Source organism: Eptesicus fuscus, chromosome 19, assembly GCF_027574615.1.
Source record: "Eptesicus fuscus isolate TK198812 chromosome 19, DD_ASM_mEF_20220401, whole genome shotgun sequence".
Lineage (NCBI taxonomy): Eukaryota > Metazoa > Chordata > Mammalia > Chiroptera > Vespertilionidae > Eptesicus > Eptesicus fuscus.
In genome coordinates, this window is record NC_072491.1 from 10083393 (window position 1) to 10110302 (window position 26910).

The 26910-nt window shown below is 42.0% G+C and overlaps 1 protein-coding gene and 1 long non-coding RNA gene across 3 annotated transcripts; one reads left to right on the forward strand and one right to left on the reverse strand.

The window, feature by feature from the left end:
• Nucleotides 1–915: 915 nt before the first annotated feature.
• Nucleotides 916–26642, reverse strand: MTERF3 (mitochondrial transcription termination factor 3). 2 transcript variants are annotated; one of them, XM_054708778.1, is made up of 9 exons: nt 26514–26642; nt 23551–23578; nt 22128–22464; nt 20940–21092; nt 16236–16425; nt 11365–11512; nt 10969–11040; nt 2509–2670; nt 916–1200 (listed from the first exon to the last, which is right to left on the reverse strand). In XM_054708778.1, exons 3-9 carry the CDS (start codon nt 22447–22449, stop codon nt 1006–1008), a joined length of 1242 nt encoding a protein of 413 aa, XP_054564753.1. In that variant the 5' UTR covers nt 22450–22464; nt 23551–23578; nt 26514–26642; the 3' UTR covers nt 916–1005. The 2 variants fall into 2 exon arrangements, with proteins under 2 accessions (XP_054564753.1, XP_054564754.1); XM_054708779.1 differs by lacking the exon at nt 26514–26642 and adding an exon at nt 26116–26171.
• LOC129147289 (uncharacterized) lies at nt 3438–8468 on the forward strand. Its single transcript, XR_008554653.1, has 2 exons — nt 3438–3505; nt 8362–8468. It is a non-coding gene; the product is annotated as an uncharacterized LOC129147289 (long non-coding RNA).
• Nucleotides 26643–26910: the final 268 nt, after the last annotated feature.

Genomic DNA, 26910 nt, shown 5'->3' on the forward strand with positions numbered 1-26910 from the left:
CTGGGGAAGGAATGAGGGCACCGGGGCCGTATCCTGGGTTCTGTTAGTGACGAGCTGTGGGACTTGGGGCAATATTAATCGCGCCCTTGTGGCAAGCGACGCGCTAAGCATGGCCTGGACATATTCTGGTTCAATTCTCTCATTTAATTCTAATTTTTAAGTACTATGATGATCCCTGTTGGAGAGAGGAGAAAGCTGGCTCGGAAGGGTTGTCCTGACCTTTTACTGTCTCATTGACATCTACTTTCCTCCCTATGCTTTTTCCTTCCCAGATTATCAGTAGCCACCTGTGGGCAACCCTAAGTATCTGTGCTTGGGAAGACGACACTGTAAATAGTCCAAAATTACATGTGTGTTGTAGCATTAGGTGAGTGGTAGATATTAAATAAATACAGTATGTTCCAGAAACTCATTTAACATTTTAAAGAAAAATACAGATGTCTTGTGATAAAACCACTTTAAAATCCCTGTGACTGCCCAGGCGGTGTGGCTCAGTGGCTGAGCATCGACCTATATGAACCAGGAGGTCACAGTTTGATCCCAGGTCAAGGCACATGCCCGAGTTGGGGGCTCATTCCCCAGGAGGGAGTGTGCAGGAGGCAGGTGATCAATGATTCTCTCTCATCACCGATGTTTCTCTCTCTCCCTCCCTCTCTGAAATAAAAATAAATAAAAGCCCTGTGACTTTAAGAGGAAAATCCTCCGCTTCTCATCTTCATCAGAAATGACAGTGCCAGCCTATATATAGTAAAATTGGCTGTTTCTCTAAGCTTGCTATATTGTGAGTTTTCTCCTTCCCCAGAAGGAAGGAAATGGTTGAGTCAAAGAATTAAGTCACTTTCTTAAGATCTTTAAGAAAGATCTACCAGAAGTGTACCCAAATTTACAATATCAAGAAATTGTTTCCAGTATCAATTGAGATTCAAGGCATTTTATTTTGAAGTATATTAATTTATTAATACATACTTTTATTTTACATGATTACATTTTAACATTCATCAAAAACTAAAGAGTTTTTAAGAATTTTTCAAAGTCCTGTACTGAGGCTTTGGCAATCTCTTCACAAAATATTTCATCAGGCACTGACACCAATTTGTCCAGAGAGATGTAGTTAGCTTTTGCTGGATCATACTGGGCTCTTCCTACATAGGCCAGAAATAAATGTCTTTCTTTGACTTTAAACAACCTTGCATTAAATACCTGCAAAAGAAAAGAGTTTTAAAAAAGTATGCACTGAAAGATGAACTATCAAAATGTTTATATGGCTAAAAATTTTAATAGGCTAACAAATGTATTGACCACATGCTCAGTAAATCTGATAAATGCCCAAGGTTTATAGCTTCCACTAAGAAATTATGATTAAAAAGGGACTCAAAACTTACAAACAGAACAATTATAAAAAAATTAAGGGCTACATTGTAGTCAAAGAACACTGACTAATCAATCCAGAGACAGGAAAATTTCATTCTGTTAATGATCCATTAGCACGTTAAGCGCCCAGCCTGTTTTGTCTTCCGGATGGATAGTGTCAGTCACCGGTGACTGATAGGGTGCTTAACGTGTTAAATTATCAGGGAGTAAAAAAAAAAAAACCTGGTCTGAGAACTACCGATTCCCTGTTCCCTGATGTGGACTCCAGCCCTGCCTCAGAGAAGCGCAGATGGAGTGGGGAGACAAAGTTTTATGGAATCTTGAATATAACGTCTTTCCTTAACGAGAAATTTCCTCATGTCATTATTCTTTACCATCCACCATTCTGCTCTGCATGACAAATTAACCATACCTATTAAGTTATAATTGTTTTCCATGTTAATTAATCATAAAATTGCTGTGCCAACAGTAACTGTTATTTGCTTGAGACAATTAGTTTCACCAGAATTTTAAACGCACCTGTCAGAAACTTAGTCTATATCACTTCACAGCCTACTGTCAATGTATTTTTCCATTGATAAGTTTTGTTTTGTTTTCCCAGCACTACCACCCAGACCACTAGGAGTCTAAGAGTCCCAATACAGTAGCACAGTTCTATAACTGGGGTTTCAAGAATCTGGAGTTTGGGGTGACTCAAATCTATGTGTGTATGTTTTTTAAAAAATATATTTGTATTGATTTCAGAGAGGAAGTGAGAGGGAGAGAGAAAAAGAAACATCAATGATGAGAGAGAATCATTGACTAGCTGCCTCCTGCATGCCCCACACTGGGGATGGACCCGCAACCTAGGTATGTGCTCTTGACCCGAATTGAACCCAGGGCCCTTCAGTCCCCAGGCTTATGCTCTATCCACTGAGCCAAATCAGCTAGGGCTCGAAGTGCTTTTTGAGTCTTTGCTCCACAGTGTTATCTTGATGGGCAAAAGAAATATATGACTTTCACACAACTCTCAGAACCAGACTGTATTTGGTCCAGTTCCTTCACAAACAGCAAGGCATTTCCACGAGCGAGCAGCATGATGCTGGAGAGCAGCGGCAGATGGAGGGCAAGGACGGCTGTCACAGCTGTGCGCATTACCTGTGGGAACCTGACAATGATGTGGTGGGGAATGTTCATCACGTTGTGCACAAAATCAAAAGTCTCCGTAAGTTTCCTTTTATTCGCAGTTAACATCTTTGGGATTTTGGTGATCATATGTTGAATTTCGTTACGTTTAAAACCTAGTTCAAGACGATAAACCTAAAAGAAAGTAGAGTTGCTATAAATCATGAATAGAAAGTTATCTTGGTACTATGCCAGAGGACACATTGATTCTTTTAATATTTAAAATAAGGACCGTAAAGTCTGGAGACAGCTATGCCACTGCCCTCACGGGATCGTAGCTTCCTTCTTCTGGGGTAACCTGAATTTCAAACCCCTCTCCTGAGAATGAGCTCCTCACAGCATGGGAGGATCCAGAAGGAGCTCTCATAATTAGGCGGCAGAATGATGGTGGCTTGGGAGACCCGGTCAGGTTGTCGTTTTGGGCCCTACCTGTCAGGAGCCAAGAGTTGGTCAAAGGATTAACTCTGACCTTACTTCAGCAAGTTACTGAAACAGAAACTCACAGAAACCAGGCCCACCTCCTCTTGCCTGAGGACAAAGCATTCTTTCCATAGTTGCCCTTTAACCGCCATATTCTTTATCTATAGTCAGCACCCTTTACAACCTTAGTCAATTATCTAAGTCCACATGATCCTTTCAGCCCCCATCTCCCCTAGACATCTCCCCTTCTAGAAACCACATATAAGGAGCGCTGTAAAAATAAAATTTGGAGGCTTGATCAGAAACCCCTTTGTCTTGCCTCCATTCTTTGCGTCCCTTGTCTGTCTCTCATTCTCTTAGGTGCGCCGCCTCGGTACCCCCGTTAGAAGACCCCGCTGGCCGGGGCATTACTGGCGCCCAGACGTGGGGCCCGAGGGTCGGCTCTCCGGGGAACATCTGCACATCGGTCCGGCCGGACACCCTCTTGAGTCGCCGCGGAACTAGCCGTGAGTGAAGACTCGCCCCTTGATCGCCGCGGAGCTGCCCGTCCGTGAGTATGATCGCAGTTGAGTTTTGCAGATGATCTTTTCAGACAAAGATTTAAGAGTGAATTCCTTGTGAGAATGAGTTTTTGTGCCCTTTGACGGATTTCCTACACTTTGAGCTTCTCGATTCAACCTACAGTCCGCTAATAAGCACTCGTCTCGCCGATCCGGGAAGAGTTAAGGGTACTGCGATCTGGCTGAGCGAGAACTCTGAATCACCCTGAGGAGTAATTTGTCTCTGGTCGGTTCCTCGTCACGTCTCTTGCAAACCCTGAGCTTGCTTTGTCTTAGTGGTCGTTAACCTGGCATGGGGCTTATACATCCCGACCTATGATACGCGAGCAGGGGCCTTTGGGCAAACAGAGATTGTTGACGAGACAACTGTCCTAGGCAACGGAAACTCAGGGCTGACCTGGCACGGGGTTTATACGTCCCAGAGGCTTACGCGGAGGAGGCAAAAAATTGAGAAGCTCCCACATCAACATGGGCACCTCTCTCAGTTCTCACGAGGTATTCCTCGATGGGCTCAAGGAGTCCCTCAGGACGCGAGGAGTAAGGGTAAAAAGAAAGGATCTTAGACATTTCTTCTCTTTTATTCATGAAACATATCCCTGGTTTCCACTAGAGGGCACCATCGATTCAAAGCGATGGAAAAGAGTGGGCGACGCCCTTCAGGATTATTATGAGACTTTTGGCCCAGAGAAAATCCCTGTATCCGCCTTCTCTTACTGGAACCTTATACATGATATTCTTAAAGTTCATCCTCTAGATCCTGATATAAAAGATATAATAAAAACAGGAGAGACAGTCTTAAAAGATAGTTCCCGCCCACCCTCGGCTTGTCCGTCGGTCGCGGTAAATATGCCAGAAGACCCACCTCAAAAGGATCTTATGGAAGAAATCAAAGAAACTCATCCTACCCCTAGCACTAAGGTCCCCAGTATCTATCCCTCACTTAAAGGTTTAAATAAGACCCCCTTAGATGATAAACTCTCCCCGGAAGATCAAGAAACCCTTGATGAACAGGCTGCTCATTGCCACGACGGTGAAGATCCCTGGGGTCTCACTGCTCCTGCTCTTCAAGAGCCTCCTAATAAAGCTTACAAACCCCCACCATACAACCCCCCCACTTTTTACTGTCCTCCTCCTTTCCGTGCTACAGCTCCAAATCTACCCTTTAATTCTGACCCCATCAGACAAGCTAAAGTCTCTCTTACCCGAGACATATCCTCTTTAAAAGAAATCCTCCAACAAAAACGAAAACACCTCCAGCTTATTAAAGAAGTCCAAGCCCTCGAGGCAGAACTTATCACCCTCTCTACTGACCCAAACCCTTCCAAAACCGTCCCAAAAAACCTGAAATCAAAAACCACCCTCCACGCTTTTCCTGTCACCCGCAGTCAGGGTTCCCGCCCTATGGTCGTTGAGGAAGAAGAAGAAGGCTCTGACTCTCAAACTCAAAATCCAGACTCAGACAATGAAGCTTCAGACATTGAAGACCCCAACCCTAGCCAGAGTAACACATCTGAACAAAAATACCGCCGCCTTAATCTTAAACATCTTAAAGATCTTAAAGCCGCGGTCAGTAACTATGGCCCTACGGCCCCCTTTACCATCGCCCTTCTCGAAAGCTTAAGTGACAAATGGCTCACACCTAATGACTGGCTATCCGTAGCTCCAGCCACACTCTCAGGAGGTGATTATGTCCTTTGGCGTACAGACTTTGTTGAAATCTGCCGAGAAACAGCCCAACGTAATAATGAAAGTAAAAACTCCCGCTCGCGTGGACCAGAGATAAACTTCTTGGCAGACCCCCCTATGAAACCAATGAAGTCCAGGCCAAATTTCCCCCTGGTTTACTAGCCCAAATCCAAGTCGCCGGTCTTAAGGCTTGGCACCATCTCCCCCCTAAGGATTCTGCCACTACCTCGCTAGCCAAAATTCGCCAAGGGGCTGACGAGCCTTACAGTGATTTTATCAGCCGCCTCACGGACGGACGCCGCTGAAAGATTAGTTGGGGGAGGTGAAACGGAAAGTGCCTTTGTGAAGCATCTCGCTTATGAGAATGCCAACCCTATCTGTCAAGAGGCGATAAGACCTTATCGATGTGGCAATCTCTCTGATTATATTAAACTCTGCTCCGGAATAGGTACCTCCCACGCCATTAGATTGGCTATAGGAGTGGCTCTAGAAAATTATACCCAAAAACAGCCAAATACACAACAAAAAACCTGCTTTAATTGCAAACAGCCAGGACACTTCATAAAGTATTTCCCCAGTGGCAAACAACCACGGGCTCCCCCAAAGACCGCTTGCCCTCGGTGCCGACGCGGTCTCCACTGGGCTAATGAATGTCACTCAAAAACAGATATCGAGGGTAAAGCCCTTCCACCCTGGCAGGGAAACTCCTCAAGGGGCCAGCCCCCGGCCCCAAATACGGTACCAAACCAAGGGGCCATCAGGTTCGTCCCGAAACAGATCCTTCCCGCCCAGGCATCAGCTCCCTCTGTCGCGCCACCCCAGGAAGCGCAGAACTGGACCTCTGTTCCGCCTTGATACAATATTAATACCAGATCAAGGCATTCAACTTATTTCCACTGAGGCTTTTGGACCCTTGCCTCCAGAAACATTTGGTTTAATCTTAGGGCGTGGTAGTTCCTCCTTGGCCCGCCTTCAGGTTACCCCAGGGGTCATTGACAATGATTACACAGGACAGATTACCATTCTAGCTTCAGCCCCCTCAGGGCCCATATCCATTTCCAAAGGACAAAGAATTGCCATTCCCATTAATCATTTTAAAATAATTATCTTACTTCCCCTAAACTCCACCAATAAAAGTAATATTCAACAACCTAGGTTGGATTCTGCCTTTGGTTCCTCTGATATCTATTGGGTTCAACAGATTACCACTGAGAGGCCACTACTCACTCTTAAATTAGACGGAAAATTTTTTAAAGGTTTAGTAGATACTGGGGCAGACGCCACGGTAATATCAACCCGATACTGGCCCCCCAGTTGGCCCTTCGAAGCCTCTGTAACACATCTTAAAGGCATTGGCCAATCTACCAACCCAAAACAGAGCGCAAAAATCCTAACCTGGAAAGATACTGAGGGTAACTCAGGGCAAGTCCAACCTTATATTGTCCCAGGACTACCTGTTAAGCTATGGGGACGAGACATTCTATCTCAATTAAAGCTCATTATGTGTAGCCCCAATGAAATTATTACCCAACAAATGCTTAACCAAGGCTTTTTACCTGGACAAGGACTAGGAAAAAATAATCAAGGCATCAAACAACCACTTTCTATAACACCCAAAAATGACCGATTAGGACTAGGAAATCAAAATTTTCCATGACGGTCATTGACTTTCCTGTACCCCATGCAGATAAGATCAAATGGAAATCTGATTCCCCTGTGTGGGTAGATCAATGGCCATTAACTAAGGAGAAACTTACAGCCGCCTCAAAGTTAGTACAGGAGCAATTGGCCGCTGGACATCTAGAACCTACAACCTCTCCATGGAATACTCCAATATTCATAATTAAAAAGAAATCTTGATCTTGGCGTCTCTTACAAGACCTTAGAGAAATTAATAAAACCATGTTCACAATGGGAGCCCTTCAACCTGGGCTCCCTTCTCCTATTGCCATTCCCATTAATCATTTTAAAATAATTATAGATTTAAAAGATTGTTTCTTCACTATCCCTCTTCACCCCCAAGACCGAGAACGTTTTGCATTCAGCCTCCCAGTCACTAATTTTAAAGGCCCTATGCAACGTTATCAATGGAAGGTTCTCCCTCAGGGCATGGCAAATAGCCCCACCCTGTGTCAGAAATTTGTCGCACAGGCCGTAGACCCTCTCAGGCCTCGATGGCCCTCTATCTATATCATTCATTACATGGATGACATCCTATTAGCAGGGGCTGCCCCCTTCGAGGTACTTAAATGTAGTCAGGAATTAAATCATCGACTTTCCTCTCTCGGATTACAAATTGCCCCAAACAAAATTCAACTAAAAGACCCTTACTATTATCTCGGCTTTGAACTAAACACAAACAAAATCACCACACAAAAAATTCAACTCAAAACATCCCATTTACAAACCCTCAATGACTTTCAAAAGTTCCTAGGTGACATTAACTGGCTCAGGCCTTATCTTAAACTAACAACAGAAGAACTAAAACCCCTCTTCGACACATTACAAGGAGACTCTAATCCTTTATCCCCTCGCCGACTCTCTCCAGAGGCAGGAAAAACACTCCACATCATAGAAACAGCCATTCAACAACAACACATCACATTCATAGCCTATAATAAACCCTTTATGCTCATCATCTGCCCCACACCCCATACCCCTACGGGAGTCCTATGGCAAGATAACCCCCTCTTATGGATCCACCTACCCTCTTCCCCGTCTAAAGTTCTTACTACATATCCCTTCTTAGTTACTAAACTCATAAAATTAGGTAGAGAAAAAAGTCGCCAATATTTCGGCAGAGATCCTGACCAACTCATTCTCCCCTACACCAAGGAACAAATAAACTGGCTCTCACAAAATGAAGATGATTGGATTATATCCCTCTCTTCATTTCAGGGTAATATTGATAATCACTACCCCTCTCATAAACTCCTTCAATTTACCAGACTACATCCATTCATCTTCCCTAAAGTAACCTCCATCACCCCTTTAAAAGAAGCTTCCTTGGTTTTTTCTGATGGGTCCTCCTCCGGCATGGCAGCATATGTTATAGACTCACAGTGCTACAGCACTAAATCCCCATTCCAATCTGCCCAGCTTGTAGAACTTTTTGCCATTTTACAGATTTTTAAAATCCTAAATAATACTTCTTTCATAGCTTTAAAGCCTCCAACCCTCACCTTGCTGGAGACTGCTGGCTATGCATGACTCTTGGAACTCCCATGCCTACAGCTATTCCGGCATCCAATTCCTCCATCACTGAAGGTACCAATTGTAGTCTTAATGTCCCCTTCAGGGTTCAACCCGTAGGTTTCAACCTTTCTATCTGCTATCAAAGAACATTCCAAAATGACAGTTATGATCTAGATGTGGGATTTATAACCTTTTCTAACTGCTCCAAAATCACTGACTACTCTGAGCCCCTATGTCCTGCCCCCGGGCAAGTTTTCCTTTGTGGCAATAATCTAGCCTATACAGCCCTGCCAACAAATTGGACTGGACTTTGCTTACAAGCTAACATTCTCCCAGACATCTCCATTATTCCAGGGGATGAGCCTGTTCCCTTACCCAGTCTTGATTACATTGCTGGGCGTAGTAAACGGGCTGTCCAATTCATCCCCTTACTCGTTGGTCTAGGGATCTCTGGAGCCGTAGCTTCCGGCACAGCAGGTCTAGGAGTAGCAATACACTCCTACACAAAACTCTCTAATCAATTAATTGATGATGTCCAAGCTCTTTCAGGGACCATTAGTGATCTTCAGGACCAAATTGATTCTTTAGCAGAAGTCGTATTACAAAATAGAAGAGGGTTGGATTTGCTCACGGCAGAACAGGGAGGGATATGTTTGGCTCTACAGGAACGATGCTGCTTCTACGCCAACAAGTCTGGCATCGTCCGAGACAAGATCAAGAAGCTACAAGAAGACCTCGTCAAGAGACGAAAAGAGCTATTTGAGAACCCGCTCTGGAGTGGACTTAATGGACTCCTCCCCTACCTCCTCCCCATCCTTGGTCCCCTTGTTGGTTTTCTCCTTATTCTTACATTTGGCCCTTGGGCATTTAGAAAAATAACCGACCTCGTAAAACAGCAAATAGATTCAGCTTTAGCAAAACCCATTCAGATTCATTATCAACGCCTGGAAATGGCCGATAGGTGGGACTCGGATTACCAAGAGCGCGAGCACCTCCGGACCCAGACTCGCTCCTTCCCTATGGGGACAGCATCTTAACCAGAGGGATGCTTACCTATGCTCTAGCCAGAGCCAGAGGTATGGGTATCGAACCGAGTGCAGAGCAAAGCATTGCAAGGGAAGGTTGGGATATTTTTCCAACCTCCTCTGGATTTCCCTGAGAGTATACCTGGTTTGCATAGAGGTTGACATCGATAAAAACAATGGCTCTGCCTCTCCTCCCCAAAAGATGTCAAGAGCCACACACGGTGGGTATGCAAAGCCCACGGGAGGAACCAGGTCAATGTCTCCTCGGTCGATTAATGCCCACTCCCGTTTCTTAAACAGAGAGGGAGGAGATGTCAGGAACCAAGAGTTGGTCAAAGGATTAACTCTGACCTTACTTCAGCAAGTTACTGAAACAGAAACTCACAGAAACTAGGCCCACCTCCTCTTGCCTGAGGACAAAGCATTCTTTCCATAGTTGCCCTTTAACCGCCATATTCTTTATCTATAGTCAGCACCCTTTACTACCTTAGTCAATTATCTAAGTCCACATGATCCTTTCAGCCCCCATCTCCCCTAGACATCTCCCCTTCTAGAAACCACATATAAGGAGCGCTGTAAGAATAAAATTTGGAGGCTTGATCAGAAACCCCTTTGTCTTGCCTCCATTCTTCTGCGTCCCTTGTCTGTCTCTCATTCTCTTAGGTGCGCCGCCTCGGTACCCCCGTTAGAAGACCCCGCTGGCCGGGGCACCTACCATACAGTAAGCTTTTCAAAGTGCTTTTTGAGCCTCTGCTCCCAAGTGTTATCTGAAACACTACATGTCCAAATTCCAGACAGAGATGAAAAAACTACACACCCAAACGTGGGTTCGGTCTTCTGTGAGCAGCTGAGCGCCCCCACCAGTCCCCGGCTTGTATCACTGCGCACGCTCTCCCCACTAGACTGGAAGCTCCATGAGAGCAGGGCCTCCCTCGAGCATAGAGTGGAGGCAGGTGCCCAACAACTTTTACAACTGAATATAAAACACTGTGAGCACCTCAGAAAACACTGTGAGGCCTTAGGTAGTGATTTCAAATATTACTACAGCTTTGTGTACTAACTAGTCAGCTGCCCTTGGCTCTGTGCAGTCGCTGGGAGAAAAAAACAGAAGAATGTCTGGTATGTTCTGTGATAGAACCAGAGCCGGCCATGGGCACAGGCGTAAGGAGAGCAATGTGCCGGCCACTGCCCTCCACAGAAGCCTCTGGATCCAGTCTCCAAAACTCATCTCCCACCTGCGCGACATAGACAAAGGCTCTCGTTCTGGCAACGGAAGCAGTTTCCAGGGACCACCCACATACCTAGGATTACAGGCATCTGTGTCTGCAAGGTGACTTACTCATGTAACACCTGGTGAACATGTGAACATATTATCACCTAAAACAAATAGCGTGCTAGATATTTCTCATTTTCTGTTTTCATCTTTTTAGAAAGAACATTTGTAATATAGTTTTCTTTCAGATGACAATAGCAAAATCTATTCTCTTCAGAGGACTTAAACACTTCAAGAAAGAAGCTGATTTCTCAAAAGCCTAAAGTCACCTTACCTTCATATTCTCTTTCACGGGCTCCAGACTTCCAGTTAGTAGCCTTGGAAGACGAACCACCAGATCTCTAGTCTGCAGTTATAAAACAGTCTATCATTACCATGTGTGCAACTAGCTTGGGAAACCAAATTAGTTTCAAGAAAATACAAAACTAAAAATTCTAAAATGACCCTCAGAAAAGGGCTAGGAACCCCATAAATATGTAAACGTAAAACTGTTTGAGGAAAAAAAACATACTAAAAACAAAAGGAAACAATTAGATGGAATATTATAAAATAATATAGCTACATGTTTAAGCTAGCAGGCTTCTTCATTCATAGCTGTTAGAAACATGAGATTTAACAATTACCAAATGTAGCTGACTTTTAAATACAAAATTTCTCCCCTTTTCTTTACCTTCTTCACATTAAGTTCAAGTTCTTTCTGAAAAAATCCCAGTCTGTTATCCAGTCTTTCCACTGAAAAACTCAGCAAAAATGGCGCCTTCCTGACCATCTGTGTGATGTCTGACTTACTGAAATTTTTTGACTGTAGATAAGCCACTCTAAAAAAACACAAATACACACACGTGATAAACATTTACTAGTGCATGCTACTTTTCAAAATAACTACTGTTTTTAAAAAGACTTCCATAACCCCCCCAAATAAAATAAAATAATAAAAAATCCCATATATAACAATAAAAGCGTAATATGCTAATTAGACTGGACAGCCAAATGACCTTTCGGACAACCTTCTGGATGAAGCCGGGGCTGTGAGGGCCAAACTGCTTGCACGAATTTTGTGCATCGGGCCTCTAGTTCTACAATAATGGCCCAAATATGGTTAAATCAAGCATCCATCCAACTCTAGAATGGTCCCCATTTACACTTAAAAGCAGAAAATAATTACCTTTTCAGTTAATTTGACTTAGTTACTTGATAGAAAAAAAAAAAAGAAATGGATTCTGTTTAAGAATTTTTTTTTTTTGGTCTAAGAAGAGAAAATACACAAATTAAGAAAATAGATTCAGAATTCTTTTTACAAAGAAAGACTCTTAAGTATGAGAGGAATTTTATTTCAGTATCTCAGAGAAACTGAAAGGAATTTTAGTGCATTTACTAAGTATGTATTTTCATAACTAATTTTTACTGTAGTCTTTCAATATGTATTTTGTTAACAATGAAGACATTTCCGGAAACCAAAATAAGGTAGTGAAATATAGAAAGTCTGACTATAAAATAACAGTATTGATTTTTAAAAATCTATAAACAGAGTAAAAGTCAGTTTTATTACTAGTAAATGTCTAAAATATATTAGGACATTATCTTGTTTAATTCTTACCAAGAAAACAAAAACAAAAACCCCACACAAACCTCTTGAACCAGATAAAGTTTCCATATTACATTTGAAAACACATAGATACAGAGAAATTAAATAACTTACAAAACTACCAGCTACTTAATGGCAAATTGAGATTTCAACTAAGTTCTATGCCTCCCTTTAACGCTTATGATATTTCTATACCATGTATCAGACATTATATTTTACTAGAGGCCCGATGCATGAAATTCGTGCAAGGGTAGGCCTTCCTTCCCCTGGCTACTGGCTTTGAAACCCTGGCTTTGTGGCCCAGCTTCACAGCCCTGCCCCCTGCCCACACCTGCCTTGGCCTGGCCCTGCCCATGTCCGCTGCCACACACCCCCTGTTCCCCAGTTCCACGGAGCCCGCCAATCAATCGCCCTGCAGAGGGTGGCCTGGGCCTCCCTCTTTGGGGCAATTGCAGAGCCCCCCGCTCCACGATAGATCACTCCACCGGCCAGTGGCCTGGGCCTCCATGTGTGGGGAGATTGTGGGGCGATGGCGGGGCCCCTGGAACAATTGCATCACACCTGACTTGGCTGGCCTGGTGCCAGTGTGTGTCATAGTGTGGTCGTCCGGACTGTTGTTCTGCTGTTTGGCCGTTCAGTCAATATGCATATTACGCTTTTATTATTTTAGATATTCAAATGACTGTTACTTCGGAAAACATTTACATGTCACAGGGAAAGAACACATTTTCTTCATATATAAAAAATGCTTACAAAAAAAAAAAAAAAAAGACAAAAAATAGACATATGAAAAATGCTCCAAACATTTGATGTTCAAAACATCATTTCAAAAACAACAATAAGACAATATTTTTATCTATATAATTAACTGAAATCATAAAGTTTGGTAACACCATTTTAGTGAGGATAATAGGGAATTGGCACTCTGTACAATTTTGCTGGGAGTATAAATTGGACAACCACCACCTATATGAGGGACAATTTGTCAATGCCTATTAAAATGACAGACCCACACATTCTTTGACCTATAATCGCCCCCACCCATTTCTAGAGATCTTTCCTGCAGATACACTCCAACATGTGTGGAATGATGTCTATACAAGGAGAGTCACTGCAGCCTCACTGAAACAGTAAAGACCACAAACCACCAGCATGTTTACAAATAAGGGACTACACAGACTCAAAGTATGAACTACACGAGGGATAAAAAAAGAATAGGAAGCACCAATATCAAACTATCTGCAACATATAGCTAATGTAAGAAAGTGGGGTGCAGAATATATAATAATAAAAGCGTAATATGCAAATCAGCCGAATGCTGAACCGTCAGACCCAGATGACCTTCCGGACGAAGGCGGGGCTGCGAGGGCTGAGGCAGCCGGGGCTGGGTGGGAGGGCCAAGGCATCCGGGGCTGCAAAGATCTACTCTTGCACGAATTTCATGCACCGAGCCTCTAGAAGTATGTATAAATGTTACCAGTTGTATGTATGTGTGCTCATGTGTATGCGTGTACAAAGAAATGCATATATGCTTGTGTACAGTAGAACATTCTTAGCAGGTTGAACAAACAACTTGATAATAGTAGCTGCCTCCATGGATGGCTCTTAGAAGGAGGATGAGGGACAGGAGTAAGTAGGCAGACTTTCTTTATACATTATATGGCAATGTATACTCATCTGATGCATATAGTACACAAAATAAGATCCTTTAGAATAGTTATGCACAAGACATTTAATATTCAATTTATACACTGGATCCCAGGATGTGGTTGATTAGGGAAAAAAATGCTGGGTGAGGCATGTTGGGTAAAGGAACCACAGTTATAAACACAGTGAACACACATCTAGTTTGAAAGGCAACTGTAGTGTGTGCAACACTGGAAGTGGTGCTTTGAGGAAGTGGGACTGTTTCACACTAACCAGTTTAGGACTACAAAAGACAAGTACCACCCGCATCAGGATACAGATGCTGGGTTTTATGAACCATTCCTATTTCTATATTTAGGAAACCAATGTTTTTAGTCAGAGATCAGATAAAAAGGACAATAGGTATAATCTCCAACTAAAATCCTGCTGTGCGAGGTGGTATGACATTAGAAGACTTTAAGACTTTCTTCATTAAAAAGAAAACGACTATATGAAATCAGTGCTGTTATAGAAATTCTAGAAAATAAGAATGCTGTACATAAACCAACGCTAGAAGCTAAGCTCAATTAAATAAAGCTTCTTTTTCATTGTACATCCTTTTGAGTACATGTGGATAAATTACCTATTAAAATATTCAAATTAATATTAAAAATGCTCCCCAGTTTAATTTACCAGCCAGGTTTAGGAACCATTTGACTACCATCTGTATGAGAATACTCCTCAGTTGTTAGGAGCATGTGTAACAAACTCCTTTTACACTTAAGTTTCCTTCATAGAATTAAAAGTAAAGTGACAGTACAGCCAGGTGTAGTAGCCAGGGCTCTGGAATTAGACTAACTGGGTTTGAATCCCAGGCCTGCCACTAGCTACGTAATCTTGAGCACATTATTTAACCTCTCTGTGCCTCCCCTATAAAATGGGGCCTTTATAATAGTACTACAGTAGGAAGTACTGTAATGGCTCCCAATGACCCCCACCTCCTGGTATGCACGATTCCTTGGAATTAATCTTGAGCAAGAAGGGCAAGTAGGTTTTTGTCATATCCACATCTCCTCCTGGCTGTCTGGAAGACAATAGTGTTCCAGACAGCGGGAGGAGATGTGGATATGTCAGACTGAGTTTCCTGGAGTCATTCTTCCCCTCCCCTGAACTGTAATGAAGTCCCATGAAGGAAGAGAGCATGACTGTCTTACATGACTGAAGTCTAGCCCAGTGCTTTGCTTTATATTTATAATAAAGGGCTCAAATTGTTCAATATAAGGAACGTGCTGTTCTGTTTTTTCCTGGTGCAGAAAAAAGGCCATCAAACTATGAAGGTTAAGGAACTGCAAAGCTCTCTGAAATGTGGTGAGGCCCAACATCAGAGTGAGAAGAGTCTGGGGGAGAAGAACTGGAGGCAGACCAGCTAGCAGATGGCTGCAGTAATCGTGGTGCAAAATGATGAAGACTTGAGGTAAAGCATTCGAAGTGAAGATTAAGAGAAACGCAGTGGCTGACTTGAGAGATATAAAAAGGTAAAATCAACAGAGCAAGGTGACTTATTGGATGAGGATGCTGAAAGAGTGGCCCAAGTTAATACCAGCATTTCTGAGTGGGGCCACAGGTAACAGCGCTCCATTCAGCAAACCTGGGAGTACAGGGAGTGACTGAGGTGAGAGGTGGGGTGCTGATGAATTCAGAGTGTGAATCACGACCGGGGCTGTTTTGTTCTCTATGGTGTTCCCAATGCCTAACAGAATCCTTATCTCATAGATCAATACTACCTCACTGCATTCACATCACAGATTCAATAAATTCTTTGAATGTTGAATGAAGCACAAAGGTGTTTATAGAAGTGGTACTGAAAGACCAAAAAAAAAAAAGGTACTAAAATAGCTAACTTATGAGAATGATTAAGCAAATTATACAATAATTTGCCGAGAGAATGTCAAATGTTTACCTTCAAAAACTAGCTAGTAAAGAATACAAACATTCAGACTTTCTTAACTTTAAATGCACTCTCAGGTAATCCTGACATTTGTTAATGGATTTAAAAGAAAACTTATCCCAGTTTCCAAAGAGAAACAGTTAAGTACTGACTCAGCAAGAAGTTTTTGTTTTCATATAAAAATAAGAATGGGCTGTTGAATTAAAAAACAAACAAACACCTGTTTTAGATTCTTAATTTTGGTCAAAGTCCAAACAAAACAATAATATTCATGTTCATTCTCTCGGTTGATTCTTATGCAGCTGAGACTTAAAAAAGCAATACATATATTTCCTTCAGAATCACTTCATGGGTTATGTGGGAATCATTCTAAAAATCCTACCTGGTTTTAAGATTTTCAAGGTCTTCCGAGAAAATAGCATAATTTTTCGTCAGGAAAGCTCCCAGTTGGCTATCCTCTAAACCCAGATCTTTAAGGAACAGGAGGACTTGGTTAATGTCTTTTTCGAAATCCAGTCTCAGAAGGAGATTGGCTGCTTCTGGGTGTTTCTCTATCTTGGACAAGTCCACTCCTGTAATAAATACAAACAATGTTTGAAGAGAACTGCTTAACTCAGTCATTAAACTTCAGACACAGACGTTTAAGAAATTAGTGATGGAGATCAACAACCTATCCAAAGGAGAACTGAGAAAGGCCAATGGAAACTTCAAAGTATTTTCAACTAAATTGGTTGCAGAAATAAAAATAAATAAAAAGGAAAACAGTATTTATTTCAAAGTCATATATAGAGGAAAACAGTGTATTTAGGGCTAAATTACCACTCAAAACAAAGTCATTAAGTCAGATTAGGACCATCGCCATCCTCCATGGTCTCCTGAGTACAGTCTGAAGGGTGCTTATGGGCCCCTAATGAGCTCCACAGTAATCACCTAACTGGAAATTCTGTAGGGTAACAAACCATATGAATAAAATTAAGTTTCTTTGGAGCTTTATAAAAAATCATTTTCTTAGTTACAAGCATTACTTTAAAATATGCTTATGATCCCCTCCATAGGAGAATACAAAGGACCCTATGTTTTACGCATCATTGTAACCCCCAGGTCTTTAGCACAGAGGCAAGCATCTTAAAGGAGCTCAAGAAACGTCTGTCCGAGAGCAGGTGAACACCACAGCCTTCAAGTACCCCACAGAGCAGAAAGGACACAATCTCCAACCCTCACCTACTCGTACAATCCTCGGTGATCTAAGTAAACCACACAAGGAGAAAGAGTAAAAAGGGGAAATATCAAGTTGTTATTTAAAAATCATTCTTTGGTTATGGATATAATTAGGTGTCAGCATTAATTAGGCAGAGAATCAAAGTAACCTGTAATTCAAAATTCTCATTAAAACCAAGCACTTTAGTCTCTCATTTTTTTCCTTTTACGTGATTTAAAAAAATAAACATGAATAGGAAAGGCCTATTCCTTATTTTAGAATAAACATTTAAGACCCTAATTTTAGATTCAAATTTCATATTCATTAACATATTTCACCAGGTTAAAAATAACTCAAACTGATTTATAGATGCAACTTTGAAGTCTAAAATATAAAAGCAATGAAATAAAAACATTCTTTCTTCAATGGTGTCTACAAGTAGAAAAATTATAATTTGATATTTTTAGATCCGTATATAATTCTAAATTCAAATTTCTGGGTATTAAACAGGTATTGACGTAAGATGGTTGAAAGCAGAAAAAGACTATAGACACACACACAGAATGAAGACCAGAAACAGAGCCAGGATGAACTAAAAATCTGGCCTACAATGACAGCGGCATTCAAATCAAAAGGGGAAAACTATTCAGTAGAATACAATGGGACCACTTGGAAAAAATTAAGAATTCCTTTTATATCTGATTCGAAAATTAATTTCATATAGATATAAACCTAAAGTATACCAACTTTAAAACTACTAGAAGAAAACACAGAATTTAAAAAATAATATTAAGTTTGACTTCATAAAACTACAAAACCTATGTATAGCTTTCAGTATAGTAATATTTGCATAGAAAAAGGAATGGCAAGTCACTCCATAAATTGATGAGGGTTACCTTTGGAAAAGTGGAACTGACAATGTAGAGAGGTTAAGAGTTCTTTCTTTTGTAATATTTTCACTTGTAACAACTCGATATAATTTTTTTTGGCAATTTAAAATATTAAGTTAAAAAATGAAATTTTTGAATGGACAGATAAATAAATTAAAAACCAATTTCAAAAATCTGTGCAAAATGGGGGAAGGAATGCTTTAAAAATAACATAAAGGATTCAGGCTTCAAATTTAACTAAATATTACAGCTTACATGTGCTAAAGTGCCTTACTCAGCATGAGCTGTCACACCCTGACTGTGCTGAAACAAAAATCTTGAAAACCTGCTTTTTCACAGCAAAAGGAGAGCTGAATCTCATCAGGAGGGCACACTGCTATCAGCACAAATCATGGGCTTACAATTTCATTAACTTGAAAAAATAGTCATGAGATGCCTACTATGGACCAGGCCCTTCTGGTAGGTTCTGGGGATATACAAAATGAATAATAAAGAATGATTCTAACTTCTAGGTGACCACAGTCTAAGTTGGCTTTATCCCATCATTTCAGTAACTACAAACATTACTGTTGTGTTCGGTTAGTGTTACACATATTTACTGTATCAATCAGGGTCTGGCAGGCAAAGGAAATTGCCCTAGAACGTTAAAATGAAAACAACTTTAATGGAGGGACTCTATACAGTGGTGTGAGCAGAATTAAGAGAACAAATGAGGGCACCCCTACAGCTAAAGACACAGGGAGGAAAAGTATTACCCACATTTCAAGGGAGCTGGAAGCAATTAAGAAAGGGTTTCTCGGTAGGAGCTGTTGTCATGGAGGAGACAGTTACATGACCCAGAGCAGGGAGGGAACAGGAAAAAAATACTCCTACCTGCCTCCCTCTCCTCCTGCAGGTGCCTCCCACTGGGCTCAAGCAGCCCAGAAGCCAGCTGGCAAAGGAACCCTAGTGCACAGACGTTAGCCTCCTGGGATGGAGAACAGGCAGAGAAAGGCAGAAAACAGATCTGGGAAGCAAACAGAGAAGGAGATCACCAGGTCCTCAGAAATACTGACGATGCAATCATGGCTCCTCTCCAGTCCTGTCATTTAAGTTACCTCTGCACCTGAAGTATCAGCATACAGATGAAGGGATGCCTGATGCATACTCCACAGCTCTGGGTGTACTGTCAGTTATCTGTTATTTTACCCAGAGCACCGATCACTAGGCTGGGAAAGCTGTTCTAAGAGGAGGGACACTGGCTCCCCTGCTTGCAGCAGAGGTCATCTTCCTCTCCCCTTTGAACCCACACGTCGCTTTATTTGTGTCCCTCATATGGGACTTATCACTTTCCTCCTTGCATTCTAGCTATTCGGGTGTGTGTATTTAGGTGCTTGTGAATTCGTGAAGCTTCTTGAGAACATGGCCATTCCCTATACATTTAGGCGCTTGCACAAGGACCCGAGTAAACAATCACTAGGTTATTAGTGCTAGGATCGGAGCAAGCAGGGGGTGAGCCCAGAGAAGGGCCACTCTGTTTGGAAGGTCAGAGAAGATATTTCAGAAGTTACTTGAACTTGAATTAAGTTCTCCAGTTGCCCAAGATAACCAACCAAAGGAAGGGTGGCAAGCAGTGAAGCTAAAAAGGTCAGTGGGGGACCAGGAAGAACTTTGAAGCCATGGAAAAGCTTTTAAGGATTTCAGGTAGGTTACTGACAGTTGAATTTATTTGCATTTTAGACAGAGCACTAACCTTAGAGAGATTATCAGGGCAATATTGCTGATGAGAAGACTATCAAGTTAGGAAGCTCTCAACTTTTCAGTGAAAAGTGAGGACCTAAACTAGATGGATCTGAGATAATCCCATACTTACCTGTCCTCTCAATCCTCCAGGAGAAAGAAGGTTCATCATTTGGGAAAATCAAGTAAGACAAGTGCCAGACCCATAGACGATGGAAAAAGCAGAAGGCTGCAGTAAGGTGCTAGACTGAAAACAAGAGGACTAATTAAGAGCTCACAGATCCCTTGAGTGCCTTTAACTATCCAAAACAAGCGCATTCTGTGTCAACAAGCTCAGATACTTATGGAGCAGTCCTAGAGAGAACCCATCAAATCCAGGGGGACAGTCGGCTCCAGGAGGAAGGTTGGGGTAGTGGGGAAATGGAACAAATACATCATCTGTAGGGTTAACTGTAGGAAAAACTGTCCTGAGAGGCCACTGGAAGATGTGGGGAAAATGTGGCCTGAGGAACAAAGAAAACTAATAAAAAACAAGACAATTATTAATTATGAAAAAATGAAAAGTTTTACAGGAAGGAAAAGAATCATAATACACTTCCTGGAGAGCAGTGAGGAATATTTATGGTCATTATGTAAGCACTGACTAAAGACTTATCTAAAACTTGTTAATATAACTATACTAGAGGCCCAGTGCATGAATTTGTGCATGGGTGGGGTCCAGCTGGCTCGCCCCGATGGGGATCCATTGGGCCAGGCTGGCCCGGGGGAGGGGCCACCGGTGGTTGGCCAGCTGGCCCCGGCCCCGATCAGGGTGTTGGGGACCAATCTGGGGCCGGGCCGGCCAGGGGTGGGGCTGATGGGGCCCTGGTCAGGTTGGTTGGCTGCCGCAGTGCACGTCATAGCCACCGGTCATTCCAGTCATTCCACCATTCTGGTCCCTGGGCTTTTATTTATGTACATTGGGAGAATTGACGAGAACAGGGGGAACATGTGTGTATATATAAGAGATCAACTGATGTCTGAAACGAATGAGCCAAGCAGCAGCACTGTAAATAACTACAAAAACATTTCGGGTTAAATGCACACAGAAAGAGCTAAAGAAGAGGACCCTCTGGGGAAGGGGATGCCATGTCAGGAAGGATGAAGCGGGAGTACAGTTTTCACTAGAAGCCATTCACACAGTTTTGACTTCTGCTCATGTGTATGTGCTACTGTGATAGATTATAAATGCTTAATTTAAACCAAGTAAAAAGAAATGAAGAGTATACTCAAGACTTACCTAGAAGCACTAACTTCTGCAGAGTCTCAGAATGGTCCACATAGTCTCGAAGTGTGAATGAATCTGGGGGCAAAGGAGGGTCTGCAATAATCCGAACAGCCTCCTGCTCAGAAATTGGCTGCAAAGGAGACAATGGAGGCACATCGTCCAGATCTGTGAAGCCAGCCATATGGAAAGAGAGAAGCAAGTTAGCTCTCCAATCTGTACATTTTAAACTGTTTCTACAACAACTTGCATTCTAGCTATTCTTATGTGTGTATTTAAATGTCTGGCTTCCCTAGTTGGCTTATTTATAAATCTTGGGATCATTTCAAGATTAAACAGCTAAGAAGTACAAATATTTTCTACCTTCTAATAGGAAAGGTTAGACCATTTAGAGATCGACTATTCTTCCTCCAAGATAAGAAATTTCTTGGAAAACTTCTATTCCATAAAGATAAGTCCTTCCCCTTTCCTTCACTTTTAATCTACAGTTAAGTGACTCTTTCTAGTACACCCTTGATTCTGAGGTTTTAGTCTTAAACAATTATGGAAGATACTGAAAACTATAACCTACCTAAGAAATAAGGACTGATTTTTTTTCTTTTTGCCTCTAATCACCACACTTTCTAATTTCTTATAGCCAGTCTCTCCTCCTGGCCTCCCAAATCTCTTCCCCCCCATTGTCTTTCATATTCTTCTTAACCTAATATCTCATTTGCAGTGAAATATTATTGCATAGAAATATTCCTAGAATAGGAGTAGCAGGAGGGAGAAGACTGACTAAAGAGTGACACAAGGGAGCTTTTGGGGGTGATAAAACTGTTGTATTGATTGAGTGTGGTAGTCATTACATAACTAAATGCATATGTTAAAATTCATAGAACTATATACCCCAAAAGGATACATTTTTATTGATATAAATCATACCCTAATAAACCTAGTTATCTGAAAATAAATTTTGATCTAAATAAAGTATATAGGAAGCAAATGTTGTATACAGAGCTATAAAGTAATTTTATACATATTACCCTACAAACATTTTATCTTAGTAAAATAGAGGCAAAGTAGAAGTAAACAGAACTGGCAATGTAATTTTTCTTGCCTGGTACGAAATATGACTTGCAATAATAGGCTAAGACTATAAACAGGTAGCTTATTCAATCTACTAGTAGAGCAAAAGGGACTTTTCTGAAAGTTCAGAATTACCTTCTAGAAACAGCTCAGAATCAAAGTCGGGTATCTTTTGTGACCGCTCATTCACAGAAGGAAGCATAGTGCTTTGGGCAGAATTAATCTCTTGCCCACTTGATTTGGTAAACTGGGAACTATTATTCCATTTGGAGGAAGTCCTGTAAGTCTTAAATCCCCACTGGAGAAAGCAATTGTCAGAGGACACCTGAGGCTGAGCAGAAAGTCTATGCAACAATGTTTGTCTCTGAAAATGATTTCTGAGTTGTGCAGCAGTAAGTAAGCTGTTCAGTTTAAATGAGTTCAACCATCTGGGTATCTGTTGGGCCGACAGGGCCATTTTTCTTAAAGTTGCCTGCAAAGGATATATGAATAACCATTAAAAATATAGAAACGTACTTTACTTAAATGTTTAAGACAATATTCAGACAATCAAAAGATAAACTGGAGACTATTTATTTCAAATTAAAGGGTATTTAATAAATTTAGATGACTAAAATAGTCAGATGTTTCTTAAACACAAGAAAAGTAAAAAACAAGGTAGTTTCATTTCCAAACCAAGACAGGAAATTCTAACCTGGAAAAATAAAGATATGCTTTACAATTTAAAAACAACAAAATCACTGGTGTAAGAAAACAAAAATCTGTAAACGTTCAAATTATAGCTGAACACAATAATCTCTGTTAATTTAATCATCTAAAGGAAGTAAGGCGATGCAAGTAAGTGTTCTTGAAATTGGGTTTATAGGACATTTAAGAAACAGATTGCTGATCAAAACAACACTGAATTATTCAAATGTATGTGATGCATATACAGCTGACGGTTGAACACCATGGGAGTTAAGGGTACCATGCCCCACCACCTGTAGTCAAAAATCCAGGTATAACTTCTGACTTCTTCAAAACTTAACTACTAATAGCCGACTATTGAACAGAAGAAGCCTTACCAATAACATAATGAGTTGATAAACAAACATTTAGTATGCTATATGTATTCATACTGTATTCTTACAATAAAGTAAACTAGACAAATGAAAATATTAAGAAATCGTAAGGAAGAAAAAATACACTTACAGTACTGTATTTGTCAATACTGTAAGTTTACATGATAACTGTCAGTACCTACATATCAACACTGTCTCATATGATACAAAACACTGTAGATGTTATACGTATTACTAACACTAGACATGAAAAATAAAAAAATAATGTGAAAAGGAAATTTGCATTTATTAAGAGGTATAACGATTCATGCATTAATAACAAAGAAGCACCAATATAATTGCTTCATGATTATCAATATGCTTAGTGTAATTAATATGATTGTTTTGATATAACCTATACACTAATGAAAAATGTTTATAAAATTTTCATGGTATACAGTATTAGTCATATTCTTAATGTTGGAAACATTGTTACATTCTTGAAAATAACCACTTACCTATGATAGTATGCAGTTTCTACAAGTACTGGAGAGAGGAGGGAGGGGGGGAGAGAGAGAGAGACTTTATGGTAAATCTTTGAAAGCAATGTTATAAAACAGTAAGAAAACTAACACATTATTGATTTATATTAAATATAACCCATCTTATGGCTATGTAAGGATAGGCTATCCACTTCCCTACAAATCTCACAAATGATGTTCTACACGATGAATACTTTGTCTTAAATAAATCATTACTATCTAGAAAGTTGCTTCTTGCTTCATCCTCAGGGCTAAACACTGATGATTACTTCAGATACAGCTGTTACTCAAAAGGTAATTGGACAAAATCAGTTCTGTCAAGTTATGTTTGTAGGAAAAAAAGAAAAGTCTTTAAAAAGTCAAAACTCCCAGCCAGTGTGGCTCAGTGGTTGAGCATCGACCTATGAACCAGGAGGTCACGGTTCGATTCCCGGTCAGGGCATATCCCCAGTGTGGGGCATGCAAGAGGCAGCCAATCAATGATTCTCTCTCATCACTGATGTTTCTCTCTCTCCCTTCCTCTCTGAAATCAATAAAAAATATATTTTTTAAAAGTCAAACTAGAGAGCAAAATTAAATGAGAGATATGTAAGCAATAGGCAATGAATACATGTATATTTATGATGGAAAAACAGTCACTTTTAAGAAGATTTTTAAAGTGACTTTTAAAAATCTTATAAGAAAAGGTTGATAAAAGGTTGAAAGGAATATGAAGGAATTTATATTTAGCCAGTTTAATTGAAAAGGTAAATTTGATGCATACATAATTTTACTTTAAATAATTTAATACATAGAAAACATAGCTCAGAGTCCAGCATATGGAAAATGCTCCACAAATGTTATTAGGTATTATTATTGATCACACAACCAAATATAAATGATTTGAGCACAATTTTTTTGCTTTGGTTTTCCATATACTGGAATTCAGCTTGTTTTATGCTCCAAGTTAGACCACATACTTCAGAGTCTAAGCATGCACCGAAATTTTACAGTTGTCCATTGAACAACTGGAGTCCGCCCCCCCACAATCGCAAATAGAAAATGCTTAATTTGAAGTCTCCTGAAAGGGATTTAATAATAAACAAAGCCAGACTGTCATTCTGAAATGATTTTTTAAAAGAAATAAGCATTCACTATTGCCTGTGAGATAGATGATTTTTGTTAAATTTTGTTAGGAAATGAGCCTCCAAACCTGTCATGTTTTCCCTCAAACCTACGATATTCATTCTCTACACCAGTGGTCAGCGAACTGCGGCTTGCGAGCCACATGCAGCTCTTTGGCCCCTTGAGTGTGGCTCTTCCACAAAATACCACGGCCTGGGCGAGTCTATTTTGAAGAAGTGGCGTTAGAAGAAGTTTAAGTTTAAAAAGTGTGGCTCTCAAAAGAAATTTCAATCGTCGTACTGTTGATACTTGGCTCTGCTGACTAATGAGTTTGCCGACCGCTGCCTACACAGCAAAGTCCTAAGCCACTAAACTGGAAGCCAGAAGACCTCCCGTAGGCTATCTTGGCAAGACTATGTTTCTAGCACATTGTCTGGCCCAGGATGGGGGTTCACTAACCATTCTTTCAATAATAGATTTTTAAAAGGTTACAGGTATAATAAGATGACCCCAAGGTCCCTATTAGCTGTAAAATGTTTTGACTTCTAAGTTTATCTAAGAATTTCCTTATATTTCAAAGCAAACTCCTGAAGTCCCCCTCACTCTGAAGCCTTTCCAGGCTCAAATTAATACCCGCTCCCACAAAAGGCAGATTAGCTTTTGAATTCCACCCATAGTCATTAAGATACCTGTATGTACACAACTCATGTCAATCCTTCTCTTTTTATTTACATCAGGTCACTGCTGTGTGTATTTCTTAATAACTGATTAGCTGCTCCTTCAGGAGAGCAGGGTCTCATCTTTGGGTTCACCCTCCTAATGATCATCCCCCAGTAGCCTGCACTGCTCCGATGTTTGCGGGGTTGAAATAAATCAATTGCAACTACGGTTAACTTACCTGCCTACACAGCGGGTAAGACGTTTGCATCTATAATAATGACCTATAATAATAAAAGTGTAATATGCTAATTAAACCCGGCAGCCAAATGACCTTCTGGATGTCATGAAGCGTGGTGGCGGGGGCAGGTAGAGGAGGTTAGGGGAGAGCAGATAGGCAGGCAGAGTGGTTAGGGGCGATGTGGCAGGCAGGCAGGCTAGCAGCAGTCCCCTATGGTGAGAGGGATGTCCGACTGCCAGTTTAGGCCTGATTCAAACCGGCAGTGGGACATCCCCCAGGGGTCCCAGATTGCAAGAGGGTGCAGGCCTGGGCTGAGGGACACTCTCCCCCCACCCCCCTCCACCTTACCCCCCTCCCCACAACACACACACACACACACACACACACACACACACACACACACACGAATTTCTGCACCGGGCCTCTAGTTTGTGTATAAAAGCCCTAGTGACCACAGTCTTTGAACAGGACTCTCTCATCAGGAATAGCAAATAAAAAACGCCTTAAAGAATTCTTTAGTCCATTGAAATATTACATACTTCTCCACTGTGGGCCTTAGTGCTTCCCTCGGAATAGGAATTGGCACGGAAATGCTGTTTGTTTGTTTTTTGAGGGTTCAAGGTTTCCACCTGTAAGGCTGATAAGTGACAGATGAAACGGGGACTGCTCGGCGCCCTCCCCAGGCTACTTCAGTGTCCATTTGGCCATCCACACCGAGCTTCCGCAGACAGACAGACAGACACTAAACTTCCCGCCCTCCGCAAAGCGGGCTAAGTAACAAGCATGGTTTTGGTGTCACCGGCCACGGGTATAAACAAAACCATCCTCCTCATTTGGGCCGCGAAGACCCAACAAGGCCCCGAGTCAGGACCAGGCCGAGTCCGGACCCAAACCCCGGCCGGGGCAGCGCCCTCGCGCCCCACCAGCCCCGCTTTACCTGCGGCGAGGCCTGGCCGGTCCTGCGGTTCGCTTCGCAGAGGCGGTCACGGTGGCCCGCTAAGCGTTCCGGGTCCCACCACCCCGACTCCAGCTCGCCCGGCGCTGGGCCGGCACCCGGCGCTGCCGCGCCCACGTGGGCTGCGCGGGAGTGGGCGAGACCATCCGGGAGGGAGCGCGGGGGGGGAGCGGGCGGCTCGCGGGGCAGGGAGCGGGCCGGGGCCCACAGCGTCCCTGCTCCCGCTCGCCACTCCCCTCGGCCTCGTCCCCCGGGAAGGTGAGGACACAGGACGCGCACGGAGATGCCGGTCCCGCGGCGCTAGCCGGGGCACGGCCGGCGGCGCCCCCCCCCCCCCGCGGCCGCGTTGGCGGCGCCGACCCCGCCCTCCGGCGCCCGT

Bases quoted from the DNA above. Each gene is read 5' to 3' on its own strand.
- MTERF3 (XM_054708778.1), bottom strand. From the start codon at position 22,449: ATGGCCCTGTCGGCCCAACAGATACCCAGATGGTTGAACTCATTTAAA. The intron at 11,041-11,364 runs GTAAAGAAAAGG...TTATAACTGCAG, and splicing joins TTGAACTTAATGTGAAGAAG to ACTAGAGATCTGGTGGTTCG. The intron at 1,201-2,508 runs GTAATGCGCACA...TTTCTTTTGCAG, and splicing joins TCATTGTCAGGTTCCCACAG to GTATTTAATGCAAGGTTGTT.